The sequence below is a fragment of the Neltuma alba genome, unplaced genomic scaffold (genome assembly GCF_004799145.2).
Source record: "Neltuma alba isolate B1F8T4 unplaced genomic scaffold, ASM479914v2 tig00001210_pilon, whole genome shotgun sequence".
NCBI classification, from domain to species: domain Eukaryota; kingdom Viridiplantae; phylum Streptophyta; class Magnoliopsida; order Fabales; family Fabaceae; genus Neltuma; species Neltuma alba.
In genome coordinates this window covers 476344-490869 of record NW_021632377.1, presented here as the reverse complement: position 1 = coordinate 490869, position 14526 = coordinate 476344, and the positions used below count along the sequence as shown (strand labels likewise).

Here is a 14526-nt window from a genome sequence, read left to right as displayed (position 1 = left end):
GAGGAAGAAACTTCCATTGAATCTTACAGCACAGGCAAGCTCATCTTCTTCTCTTTTTTCTCCGAATTCCACTCTCCCTCGCCATTGAACCACGTGTCGTCTTCTCTAACCTCTCTTTCTCCTTCACTCTCCACATTTTCTGTTTCATCCTCCGATTTCCGTTTCCCTTTCTTGCTCTGTTTTACAAAATTCCAGTTGCCTCCAGTACTCTGCTTTCTTTCTTCTTCTTCTTCTGTTTTGGAATTATAATTTCTCTTCTTTGTTCCTTGCCGTTATCATTCAAGAGGCTCACGCATTATTTCCATTGAAGCATCGTTTTCTCGAGTTTTCTCTGACCTTGACGGCAAATTACGTTTCTCACTCTTTCATTATTTTTTAATTTGTGAATCTCGTTGCCTCCATTTTCTTCGCGCTTCAAAAAGTTTTTGTCATTTCCGCGATCACTCTCACTCTCTCTCACTCGTATCATACAGTGCGTATTGAAGAATGGCGATTTAGTTCGCTTAGTTCTTTCTATCGGTGAATTTCTTGGATCTTCACGTGCGAATAATTAGGCTTCGCAGTTTCTTGATTTTTAATTCGCCAGTTTTGGTGGTTTGGCTCCAAGCGCTTCACAAAAATGTTCTGGTAATTTCAAATCCTCTCTCTCTCTCACTCACATACACTCTCACACATTTATCATGCATTATAGACTGCATGCACAATGAAGCATGAAGTTTTTGATGCCGTCAGTTTGGTTTTTGGGAATATAATCTGAATGTTCGTTGTGTTCTGTGTGTATTTTAAGATGCACGCCAAGGACGACAGACAACGTTGATGATCGATCGTCTTGACAGAGACGACGAGGAGAAGAAAATTGATTAAATCACGGCCCGGAGGTGGTCGCCGACGCCAATGACGAATCACGAGTTCGCTCCGCAATCACTGACGAGACGGCCGTCACGAAGCGCCGCTACCACCTTCTCGACCGAGGTCTTTGATAATGAAGTTGTTCCTTCCTCTCTTGCCTCCATCGCACCCATTCTCCGAGTCGCCAATGAGATTGAATCCGAGCGCCCCAGGGTTGCCTATCTATGTAATCAATACGTTCACAGATTGATTCGATTTCGAACCCTCCTCAGCGCATTATCCCACAAAATTAATTCGATATTGGTTTGTTTGTTTTAATTTGGAAGGTCGCTTCTATGCTTTCGAGAAGGCGCACAGGTTGGATCAAAGTTCCAGCGGGCGTGGCGTTAGGCAGTTCAAGACCTTACTGCTGCAGCGATTGGAGAGGGTAAATGAAACCGTTGTTTTTTCATTTCTCTCGTTCGTTTGTAATTAATTACCTTACCCAAGGAAGGACAGCGCCAAAAACTTTTTTCCCCTCCTTCTTTTTGGCCGATCCAAATTCCAAACACAGTTTTTTCTTAATCAATGTGCCAAACACATTTAATTGTGAATACGCACAACCAAGTGACAATGTTTATTTTTTAAATTCATCATAATATACTAGTACTTCTTTTTTTTTAAAAATTCTGTACTTAAAGTATATCTCTTCAAACCAAATTATGTAGTAATATTAAAAAGAAGCCCCAGAAAATTAAATTATGCATTGAAAAGTTCTGAAGACCATTTGTGTATAGCTGGATAAGATGATTTCTGCTGGAGTTAAAGTTGACATAATTTTAGGTGACTGCCTCTAAGCACTTTTTTTTTTTGTGGTTTGTTCCCCCCCCCCCCGTAAACTCTAAATACAGAGAGGGGTTAAAAGTAAGATTTATTCTTTATTTTTTAATTAAAACTCAAATTCTCTCAAATTAATTAAACAATTTAATAGCTTTTAAATAGTGAGTGTAATATTGTAACACGATGAATTGGAAATTTAGAATGTTCTTATAATTTGTTTCCAAAAAAAAAATAACGTTTTTATAATTTATTATTTTTCTTACATTTTGTCCTTCCCCCTATTTTAGTGATATTTGAAGGTGTTTGGATTGTTCAAAAAGTGCTTTCAAAGAATTTTTTTTTTTTATAAATCGAGACAAATTTCTTAACATATTTACTTTATATGTCATAAAAATACTTTTAAAACTGTAGTATTATTTTACTCAATACCTCCCAGTTCCTTCTACTCGCTCTATTTTAAGATTCTTTTATTTAAAATATATTTTATCATTTACTTCGTCCGATCAATTTATGCCCCTGCCCTACAACAGCGACTGTGACAGCTGATCGTAAACCTAATAATGTTACTTATCTCAATTGGCACACCTAATTCTCCCAATAGTTTGCATTTAAATCTATCGATATTTTTTCTTTTAAAAAAAAACTATCTATTCATTTTTTTAAGTCAACGAAGTTCACCGAATTTTAGTCAGCCATAGCTTTGACCTGCTACAGTTATACTGCCTTAGAAATAACATGGGAACAGAGAGATTCGGCGCGTGAAATAACATGTGAAGTTAACTGTTTCTTTTTCCTCTCATTCCAACTCACTATCCGTCCAATTCCAGGACAACGCATCCAGTCTTGCCTCTCGGGTTAAGAAGACAGATGCGCGGGAAATACAGGCTTACTATAAGCAGTATTACGAACAATACGTCAGAGCTCTAGACCAGGGGGAGCAGGCAGACCGGTACTTGCTCGAATTCATATAAGAATAATAAGCTTATTTGTTTTTACTTTGAAGCTTGAATGTTCTCTCTGGTTCTCATTTGTATAAATTTTCCTTCAACTGCTTATATGCTAAGTAGCAAGGTTTGTTCGCTCCGTCTTTTGCAGAGCCCAGCTCGGCAAGGCTTATCAGACCGCCGGAGTCCTTTTCGAAGTGCTTTGTGCCGTTAATAAAACCGAGAAGGTTGAGGAAGTAGCTCCTGAGGTAAGCCACGATTCAAATAATTTAGATTGATTTTGTCGAGAATGTGTGTACCTTATATATACATTTTCACGCTTTTTTTTTCTCTCTCGCAACATCCAAATCCTGGAGATATGATAGCTATAAATTTTGTGTAAGCAGATTATCGCGGCTGCTAGAGATGTCCAGGAAAGGACGGAATATTATGCGCCTTATAATATTCTTCCCCTGGATTCTGCAGGGGCTTCTCAGCCCATTATGCAGCTTGAAGAGGTAATCCTTCTTCAGTAGCTGGATATCTCATCCTGTTTCATTTGGCATTTTATTGAATCCTTTGGCTTTTCCCACATTAGATCAAGGCAGCTGTTTCGGCACTAGGAAACACTCGTGGCCTGAACTGGCCTAATTCATTCGAGCAACAAAGGCAAAAAGCTGGAGAGTTAGACCTGCTTGATTGGCTTAGGGCCATGTTCGGGTTCCAGGCATGTAATCCACTCCAAAGATAAATGGAGAGAATGAAAAAATCTGTGCATACCTGAATTTTTTTTATTCGACCACCCTATGTTATTAACGCGTTTGGTTTATTTGGATCCAGAGGGACAACGTCAGGAATCAGAGGGAGCATTTGATTCTGCTTCTTGCTAACTCTCATATAAGACTGATTCCCAAACCTGAGCCGCTCAACAAGGCACGTAAACCTATACTTCCTCGTATTTGGTGAAAGCATTTTAGATTAAAATTAGACCGAGTTAAAGAAGAAACACGGAATACTAAGTAAATTTAGAATTCTCTAGTTAACTGAGTAGCCCTGCCTTTTTTCCCCCACGTATTAAATTTGTGTTTGGTGAAATACAGCTTGATGATCGAGCAGTTGATGCAGTGATGAAAGATCTCTTTAAGAACTACAAAAACTGGTGCAAATTTTTGGGACGAAAACATAGTTTACGGTGAGATATAAGCATGCCTGCACCAACGAACATTTGTGACATTTGGCTTTCATGCGTGTTTTGGTTTTCACAAACATTTCAAGAATAAATCAGAATCTTGTGATGCCAAAATTGACTTGTGTATCATTTATCTTGGTGTTTTTCACAGACTTCCTCAAGGCCAACAAGAGATACAGCAGAGGAAGTTGCTTTACATGGGTCTTTATCTTCTATCTTCTCATCTGGGGTGAAGCAGCTAATGTTCGCTTCATGCCGGAATGTCTCTGCTATATATTCCACAATGTAAGTAAAACTTCCTTAATCTTCGAATTTTCTTATGCTATCCTGGAATGTCTGACCAAATGTTAATTTATCCTGGAGGTGCTTACTAAAATTTTTCAAAATATACTAACAATGTCTGACAATTACTTTAGATGGCGTATGAGCTCCATGGCTTATTGGCCGGAAATGTCAGTATTGTTACCGGTGAAAATATTAAGCCTTCTTACGGTGGTGATGATGAAGCATTTCTGCGCAAGGTTATAACTCCCCTCTACCGAGTAATTGAAAAGGTCCGTATTGCTGTCCAACATTTTTGACATACTTTGGCAAGTACATATGCTAAGTTTCAATGATGCTGAATAAATTCGACAGGAAGCCGAAAAGAGTAAAAATGGAACAGCTTCTCACACAACTTGGTGCAACTATGATGATCTAAATGAGTATTTCTGGTTCGTTTAGCTTTAGATCTTGACATGGACAACGACTTTGTTTGATGGGTTCATCAGTTCATTAAATATTCTTTTTTTTTTTTTTTGGCATTCTGCTTCAGGTCATCTGATTGCTTTTCTCTTGGATGGCCCATGCGTGATGATGGTGACTTTTTTAAATCGACTTCCAGCATGGCACAGGTGCTAGTTACTTGTATTCTGTAGGAGCGCAGCCTTCATCATAGAATACTTTTTCGTTCACTGAGTGTAAAATTTCTGTATCAGGGAAGAAAAGGTGCTCAGAGAAAATCTAATTCTAGAAGCACTGGAAAATCGAACTTCGTTGAGACCCGGACATTTTGGCATATTTTCCACAGCTTCGATCGTCTTTGGACGTTCTATTTACTGGGTTTGCAGGTATATTACTTAAACAGAAGGAAGTATGATGTTTCTCTCCCCTGATCTACTTATGACAAGGCTTGCACATTCTTATCGCAGGTATTGATTATTATTGCATGGCAAGGAATTTCAGTAGCGGATATCTTTAAGAAAGATGTCTTATATGATCTATCAAGTATATTCATTACCGCGGCCATTCTGCGCTTCCTGCAAAGTACGGTTTATGCTTTCATGTAAATGTCTCCTATACCGGATCTCTTGTCTCGTGCTTAACTTATCATTTGATTGAACTGAAGTCGTGATCATATAAGCAGTAGCAACTTCTCAAGCGATGGTAGTACAAAAAGTATAACATTGAATTTTATCCGGGTTTATGGCTGAGATTATAATAAAAGTATCTAAACGTCTTACGGTAATAGAAAAATATGCTTCAAAGTTCAGTTAAATTCAACTCATTATTTAAAAAAATAAAGTTTGGCAGTAGAATCTATATCACTATATCTTTATCCTCGACTTTTTTCTGCCTTCATGTTTTTGGTCTTTGTTCACATAAATTGATCGTAGTTTCCATTCCTTTTTATATTGACCCAGGCATCTTGGACTTGATCCTTAACTTTCCGGGCCATCATCGATGGAGATTCAGTGACGTGCTAAGAAATATTCTTAAAATCATTGTTAGTCTTGCATGGGTTATCATTCTTCCAGTCTTCTACATGAATTCCGTTGACCATCCCCCACAAAGCATTAAGAAGTTGCTGTCCTTTTTCGATGAAATAAGGAGCATTCCAGCATTGTATATCCTGGCAGTTGCATTATATATGCTTCCAAATTTACTAGCAGCTGTTCTCTTTCTTTTTCCAATGCTTAGGCGTTGGATCGAAAACTCTGACTGGCATATTGTTAGACTTCTCTTGTGGTGGTCACAGGTGTGTTGCCGTTGCATTATGCTTACATAACTCATTCACTGGCAAATATAACCTCTTTCTTTCTCTCTTCATAAATATTGTAAAGTATTTTTAAGGCTACTAGTTGTTTGTTGTGAAACCAATGCAAATATACATGAAACACTAACTAGAAGTATATGAAACAGTACAGTCAATTTTGTTTCTTTTCTTTTTATTAATCACCCTTAAAATAGAAAATCATCCATGTATTGTGGAAGAAGACTGTAAATCATGAAAATCTTGCCGCAGCCTATTCCTAAGCAGTCGGAAAGCTCTGAGTTTATATTATATTCTTTTCATCTTCTTATTTATTCTTTCACCTCCCGCAGCCAAGAATCTACGTTGGAAGGGGAATGCATGAAAGTCAATTTGCTCTTCTAAAGTGAGTTTTGCAGAATACTCAAGAATCATGCTCAAATAATCTGTGGTCCTTCCCTGGGTTTTTGTTGCCTTAAAATTGTTTGATTGTCTGGTCGTCTCTTGTATTTCAGGTATACTATTTTCTGGTTGCTGCTTTTTGCTTCTAAATTTGCAGTAAGCTTTTTTCTGCAGGTAATTTTGATTATGTGCAGTATTTGTTTGCTAGAACTGTTCTTGAGAAGCTTTCTGGATTGTTGGTTTTCCATTAACAACTTTCTCTTCCATACATAGATAAAACCTCTAATTGAACCGACGAAGGAAATAATGAGCATTCGGCGAATTCATTTTGCTTGGCATGAATTTTTCCCTAATGGTAGTATATCTTCCTTTTCTTTCTCATGACCTGAATGGATCTAATTGTTTAATTTCAAAGTCTTTTATCTAAATGGCTTACTTCCTATATGTGCAGCTAAATACAACTATGGCGCGGTTTTAGCGCTATGGGCTCCCATACTTTTGGTGTGTATGCTGTGTTTCCTGTTTTTGTTCGGATATTTTAATCTTCTCGTCCTTTTGGTCGGCACCTCAGAGATTTGACATGTTCAATGTAGGTTTATTTCATGGACTCTCAAATTTGGTACGCCATATTCTCAACTTTGTATGGCGGTGTTGTTGGGGCCTTCGATCGTCTGGGAGAGGTAAACATCAACTTTTTCCCCAAACCTCTCTTGATATGTTGGACGGAACTTGGGATTGTACACATGGGCTTTATTCATTTTATGTAGCCCGGCCCTACAATTCGGACTTACTCATCTATATTAGAAATTTAGAGGAATGTACCAAAAAAAAAAAGAAATTTAGAGGACCCTATTGCAAACATAGAATTCTGGACATCAACCAAAAAAAAAAAAAAACTAAAGATGAGTTAGGTCAACTCCTCAAATCTGTATTTGTATAAAAAATTATACAGGAAATTATACTATTTATAAATTATGAATATGAATTGTAATATAGTATACAACGTCATGTAAAGCATATGACTCATGTTGGATGTTAAGCTTTTTGCTTGTACAGATACGAACTCTGGGCATGCTAAGGTCCAGGTTTCAGTCATTACCTGGTGCATTCAACACATCTTTGGTGCCTACAGATATGAAACAGAAAAAGAAATTTTCTTTGTCAAAGCGATTTGCTGAGGTTTCTCTAACATCTTTTTGGGCTTTAACGTTTTGTTGCTTAGTAGATTGCTGTCATTAATATTTCATCTTTACTTAAGTTCCATGTTGTATAGATTTCTGCAAGTAGAAGGATCGAAGCTTCCAAATTTGCCCAGTTGTGGAATGAAATTATTTGCAGTTTCCGTGAAGAAGATATTATTAGTGATAGGAAAGGCCCGGGATCCAAACTCTATTTAGTTTATTTCTCAGACCGTCTTTTCCTTTCATGATCTATCACTTCAGTTAGAGCCCTGAACTAAACTATGTTTTCATATAACAGGGAGATGGATCTTTTGTTGGTTCCTTACTCCTCAGATCCGAGCCTGAAAATTATTCAGTGGCCTCCCTTTTTGCTTGCTAGCAAGGCATGTATTTGAGTTTAGTCTTTCTTTCTTTTTTTATTTTTTTGGGGCACTTTTCCTTTTTAAGAATTATATGTTGCCTGTTCCGATCATTTACGTACATTCTAACAATCTTTGCAGATTCCTGTAGCACTGGACATGGCCGTTCAATTTCGAGGAAGGGAGAGCGACCTTCACAAGCGTATATTTGCAGATGAATATTTGAAATGTGCTGTGATCGAATGCTACGAATCTCTTAAAAATGTCCTAAACACTATGGTGGTTGGAGAAACTGAAAAGAGGTGCACTTTGGGTTTTTGAAAATTTCCTCATGTTCACCTTCAACTATTTTTAGTTTCCGTTTCAATATGAACTATTGCCTTTTTTTTTTTCCTCTGGAGTCCAATTAGGGATCCTTTTGGTCATTTACAAAATTTCCAAACAAGCACACAAACCATTACCTGATTTGCACGGATAAAAATTGAACTGCTGTGTCAGCTGTTTTCTATATATATATATATATATTATACATGCATGCATACAATATATTATTAGATATACATAATGAATGCATGTATATGATTTGTGAAGTGCTCCCATATATAATTTTTTTTCTTTTATACGTTACTTCTTAAAAGGAATGAAAAGTAGATATGGTTGATTTACCTAATTTATTTTTGTTAGACCCTCATCTACTTTAAATAATAATTAATAAGGAGAACTTTATTTTGCATGACCAAGGATTTTTAATTTGCTTGGATAATTAAAAAGTATTAGTTATCAGCCTTTTGTTTTTCCTCATTCTTTTTCATCAGTATATATCGTTGAAACTGTAGAAAATTCATTAAAATCGCATCATTGCCTGGACTTCTGAGCTCATTGCGATGAAACAGGATAGTGGCCATCATCATCAACGAAGTGGAAAGTAATATCTCAAAGAATACTCTTCTTACAAATTTCAGAATGGGATTTTTGCCTTCCCTATGTAAGAAGTTCGTCGAGCTCGTGGAAATCTTGGTGAGCCATTAAAAGGAAAAAACTTGTAGCTTGAAGGATTTCTTGATTGTCTCTGACGAAGTATTTTATTTGGAGTTTACACACTGTTCTTTATCGTTATAGAAAGCCGCAGATCAAGCCAAGCGGGGTGCAGTGGTACTCTTGCTACAAGACATTTTAGAAGTGATTACTCGTGATATGATGGTAAATGAAATCAGGTTTGTCAATCGAACTGAATTGGTGAATAGTGTACTTGGAGCATTGTTAAATCATGTTTATTTTTTGGCCAATAGTAAAATCATGTTAATAGCTCCTCGAAAGAGATAGTGATAAGCTTCATTTATTTTGATGTGATGCTTTGCAGTGAGTTGCAAGAACTTATACATAATAGTAAGGACACTGGAAGGCAACATTTTGCTGGTACTGATGAAAAACCAGCTATAGTATTCCCTCCTTTGGTTACAGCAAAATGGGAGGAACAGGTAACTTTGTATTTTTTTTGGCCTCATAATTGGTACATAGTTGATTGTTACAATTTTTACGGTTTTTTTTTGTACATGATATTTTTACCAACTGGTCCAGTAAACATTTCATTATAAAATATTTTTGCTGCTTGCAATCGTTTCAGATAAACCGTCTTTATCTACTACTGACGGTGAAGGAGTCAGCAATTGAGATTCCAACTAACCTTGAAGCACGCAGAAGGATTGCTTTCTTTACCAATTCCTTGTTCATGGATATGCCACGCGCGCCGCGAGTTCGCAAAATGCTGTCATTCAGGTGTGTCACCGGATTCTAATAGATAAGAATGGGCTCTATAACGTTAGATAATATAACAAGAATTTTTTTGTTTGCAGTGTCCTAACTCCATACTATAGTGAAGAGACCGTCTACTCTAAGACTGACCTTGAGGTTGAGAATGAAGATGGCGTGTCAATCATATATTACCTGCAAAAGATTTACCCAGGTTTGTACAACTAAAGCAGGCGGCGAGATTTTACTTTTTGAATGAAGGCAGGCTTGCTATAATCTCATTACTTTATAATAGATGAGTGGAATAACTTCATGGAGCGACTTGACTGCAAGAAAGACAGTGAAATATGGGAGAAAGAGGAAAATATATTGCAGCTTCGTCACTGGGCTTCATTAAGAGGGCAAACACTTTGCAGAACAGGTACAATAATGATGAATGCTTCCTGATTAGGTTGATTAACAATTTCACTCTTGTATTCATTTATAAACTTATTGCCGCAGTCAGGGGAATGATGTACTACCGCCGGGCTTTGAAGCTTCAGGCTTTTCTTGACATGGCTAATGATCAAGGTAAAAGAATAATTTTGTTTTATAGTTTTTCCATCCTGGGGTGCCGTGTACTAGACCGTCATACTTAAACTTCCCTTGTGTTATCGACTAAGAAGTGCAATGTCTAACTATATTTTCTTTTTATTTTATTGTTATCAGAGATTCTTGATGGCTATAAAGCTGTTACAGTTCCATCGGAGGAAGATAAAAGGAGCCAGAGATCCTTATATACCAATCTCGAGGCTGTGGCTGATTTGAAATTCACATACGTTGCTACCTGTCAGAACTATGGGAATCAGAAGCGCAGCGGAGACCGCCGTGCGACAGATATCCTGAATTTGATGGTTAAGTATGTTGACCTGTTAATAAAAGATGTCGGGTTTTAGTGCATATGTACTTCCTTTCGATTTCCTGACGCGCCCTTGGTCTAATTTTGGTTCTTCAATTGTAGCAATCCCTCGCTTCGTGTGGCATATATTGACGAAGTTGAAGAAAGAGAGGGTGTAAAAGCACAGAAGGTTTATTATTCTGTACTAATCAAAGCTATGGACAATCTCGATCAAGTAAGTACATATTGAACCCAGGAAAAAAAAAAAAAACTATTTACTACTCATCTTTACCTCAGAAGTAATTGCTTTTATCTTCCCTGAAGGAAATATATCGAATAAAACTTCCGGGCCCAGCTAAGTTGGGAGAAGGGAAACCAGAAAATCAGAATCATGCCATCATATTTACTAGAGGGGAAGCTCTTCAGGCTATTGACATGAACCAGGTAAATTATTATGAATTTGATACTATAGTAACAAGTAGATAATAGCTATGTGGTTTACTTAGATGGGGTACTCGCCGATATTTTCCAGGATAATTACTTGGAAGAAGCTTTGAAAATGCGTAACCTTCTGGAAGAATTTAACGAGGATCATGGGGTGCGCCGACCTACAATATTAGGTGTCCGTGAGCATATATTTACTGGCAGGTCTGAAGAATTTTCATCTTAATAAGAGTGAGCACATTCTCTTGTTTGGAAAATATCTTAAATACTCCTAATAATCACTTGTTACAGTGTCTCCTCCTTGGCTTGGTTCATGTCAAATCAAGAAACAAGTTTTGTCACGATTGGTCAAAGAGTTCTTGCAAGACCCCTGAAGTAGGTTTTTCTCTTATCCATTATTCCATTTCATTGTATGAGTGATTTATAATCGCGTGCCTTTTTTTTTTTTTTTGCCCTCTTTCATAACAAATTATGAATGCCCACAAGCACTTGACTAAAGGACGACTGCTTCATCTCAAGCTAATGCAGCATTCTTTAAACCTTGTAGACTTTCATGTGCTGTCGAGGAAGAAATTAGAGTAGACACAATATGAATTATTAGAGACCCGTTTTCCGGCTTATAATGGGTTTGTTCAATTTTAGGGTTCGATTCCACTATGGTCACCCCGACGTTTTTGATAGAATTTTCCACATCACACGTGGAGGAATAAGCAAGGCTTCTCGAGGCATCAATCTGAGCGAGGATATTTTTGCTGGTAACATTCTTGATACATGTATTCCATTATTACATATTATCCGGATTTCTTTTCTTGCTTCTTATGCCTTTGGCCTCTAGGTTTCAACTCAACACTCAGACGAGGCAATGTTACTCATCATGAATATATCCAAGTTGGTAAGGGTAGAGATGTTGGGCTCAATCAAATCTCACTTTTCGAAGCAAAAGTAGCTTGCGGTAACGGAGAGCAAACATTAAGCAGGGATATCTACCGTCTGGGACATCGTTTTGACTTTTTCCGCATGCTGTCATGTTATTTTACAACTATTGGATTTTATGTCAGCTCAATGGTAATCATTTTTTTTTTTGGTGCTACGGTTTCCACCGTGATGTTACATGCATGGTCTTTTACTTGTTAGGATTGATTTTAATACTGGCATTCAAACCAATGTTAATGGTTCAAGGAAAAGATTGATATACCAATCAGAGTAAAGGGAAATGGAAATAGATTTGTCATCAGTTGGAACTCCAGCTGTGTGCGCGCGTATTTTAGAAATATCCCCAACCTACATAAGGTTTATTCAAATCAAGGGATCCAGCTGATAGAGATATTTCGCAACAATGATAGCTTATATTTTCCTCACGTAATCTATATAATTTGTCCTCGTCACTTAATTACTAGCTCCTCTTCTGAGTCTGTCACTAAAGCTTTCTTTTTCTTGTTTGCAGATGGTGGTCATCATGGTTTACGCATATCTATATGGCAAACTTTACCTTCTTTAAGTGGACTTGAGAACGACATAGTTAAGTACGCTAGGAGAAAGGGTGATGATGCTCTGAAGGCAGCCATGGCTTCACAATCTATTGTTCAAATAGGTCTTGTGATGACTGTCCCTATGATAATGGAAATTGGACTAGAGAGAGGATTCAGAACTGCTTTAAGTGACTTGGTAATAATGCAATTGCAACTAGCAGCTGTTTTCTTCACTTTCTCGCTTGGTACGAAGGTGCATTATTTTGGTCGTACTCTCCTGCATGGTGGGGCAAAATATAGAGCAACTGGCCGTGGTTTTGTGGTCCGACATGAGAAGTTTGCAGAGAACTACAGATTGTACTCCAGGAGTCACTTTACAAAGGGAATGGAGCTGGCCATATTGCTTATATGCTATCGGATTTATGGATCTGCGGCTACCGACTCAGTATCGTATACCCTTATCACACTGTCAATGTGGTTTTTGGTGTGTTCTTTTCTATTCGCTCCTTTCCTTTTCAATCCTTCTGGATTCGAGTGGCAGAAGATAGTTGAGGATTGGGATGATTGGTCAAAATGGATAAACAGTCACGGTGGTATTGGTGTTCCTGCAAACAAGAGCTGGGAATCGTGGTGGGATGAAGAACAGGAGCACCTGAAGTACACTGGGCGTTTAGGGCGAACCATCGAGAGTATTCTTGCCCTGCGCTTCTTTATCTATCAGTATGGAATTGTCTATCATCTAAATATAGCCAGAGGCGACAAGAGCATAATGGTGATTGTGCTTGCTATTATTCTTTTTTCTTAGTTTAATGTCGAACTCTTAGATCTAATACTCCACCTCTTCTTCTATGATTGGGTACGAAAATTCTTATGATTTGACTATCATTTTCTCTTCAGATTTATGGTCTATCCTGGCTAGTCATAGTAGCTGTCATGGTCATCTTGAAGGTCAGTAATCAGTAAAAACTAGAGTTCATTCCGACAAGAACTACTTTCTCTGCTTGAGCGTTATTGATTATCTGAGCAATTGGTGACATCTGAAATTGCAGATTGTATCTCTTGGCAGAAAGAAGTTTAGTGCGGATTTTCAGCTGATGTTTCGTCTTCTGAAATTCGCTCTGTTCATTGGGGCCATTGTCATTCTGGTCTTAATGTTTACTCTCATGGATCTCACAGTTGGAGATATCTTTGCAAGCCTACTAGCCTTTATGCCAACAGGATGGGCACTCGTACAGGTGCTCGTTTATTTTTAGCTTACATTTTTGTCATCGATCAAGTTGAAGATAATACACTTGATCTTAAATAATCCTTAACTACATAATGATGGGTTTAAGCTTATGTGATGAACAGATAGCACAAGCATGCAGGCCAATGGTGAAGTTGCTAGGGATGTGGGGGTCCGTGAGGGCTTTAGCAAGGGGTTATGAATACTTGATGGGAGTGGTAATTTTTGCACCAGTGGCGATATTGGCTTGGTTCCCATTTGTGTCAGAATTCCAGACGAGGCTTCTGTTCAACCAAGCATTCAGCCGAGGGCTTCAGATCCAGAGGATTCTTGCTGGTGGGAAGAAGCACAAGTGACATCCTTAATGGGAGCACGATGAGGCCCAGGCACACACATTTTGAGGATAGAAGCAAGCAATTATGTTACAGAATCTCTGCAGGTTGCACGGTGAGAAAGAAAGAAGGCTGTGATTTTTAAGTAAGGAAAAATTGCAGTTCGCCAGAGACAGAAAAATACTGCTATTTTAAGTATTTTGAATGATGCAGCCTGATTTTTCTTTTGACCGGGGAGAAAATATGCTTATTTGTGAGTGGTAGTAAATACTACCTCCGGTCCTAATTATAAAAGCTAGTTGACTAATTTGAAGAGATTAAGAAAAGAAGTTAAGTTAGTTATTTGTAATAAATAGATACTGTCTTTCCTAAAATATCCTTATTAATCAAATGTATTGGCTCGAATTACTATTGTTAAAAGGATTAGTTTGGGAAAAAATATATAAATATGAGAGACAAAGTAAATTGATATCTTATATTTAGGATCAAAATAAAAATCAAATAAAGTCTTATATTAAGGACCGAAAGTAGTATTATTTTTGTTACTAATTTAAAATTTTGATCCAACAATATAAGTAACTGGATATATTTTTTCATGACATTGAGTCTGAAAAATAAATAGTCAAATTTATTACTTATAATAAACTATATATTTTATATTTTTCATTTACAAAATATGTATTGGTGGAAACAAAAA

At 37.3% G+C, this 14526-nt stretch overlaps 1 protein-coding gene across 1 annotated transcript; it reads left to right on the top strand.

The window, feature by feature from the left end:
• The first annotated feature begins 894 nt into the window (after positions 1-894).
• On the top strand, positions 895-13853 carry LOC114753427 (callose synthase 5). The gene is given in 44 exon segments (XM_028942121.1): positions 895-1075; positions 1176-1276; positions 2496-2617; positions 2764-2860; positions 2999-3109; positions 3190-3318; positions 3432-3524; positions 3692-3783; positions 3932-3992; positions 3994-4065; positions 4197-4334; positions 4417-4493; positions 4595-4673; positions 4758-4889; positions 4971-5085; positions 5463-5797; positions 6145-6197; positions 6307-6367; positions 6467-6548; positions 6645-6694; positions 6787-6873; positions 7250-7372; positions 7467-7557; positions 7669-7757; positions 7875-8035; positions 8627-8750; positions 8853-8947; positions 9094-9211; positions 9358-9509; positions 9587-9696; positions 9778-9903; positions 9984-10052; positions 10191-10380; positions 10483-10594; positions 10684-10803; positions 10892-11007; positions 11095-11178; positions 11446-11558; positions 11639-11868; positions 12248-12293; positions 12296-13044; positions 13170-13220; positions 13322-13507; positions 13623-13853. Coding segments are annotated over 44 exon segments (5754 nt in total).
• Positions 13854-14526: the final 673 nt, after the last annotated feature.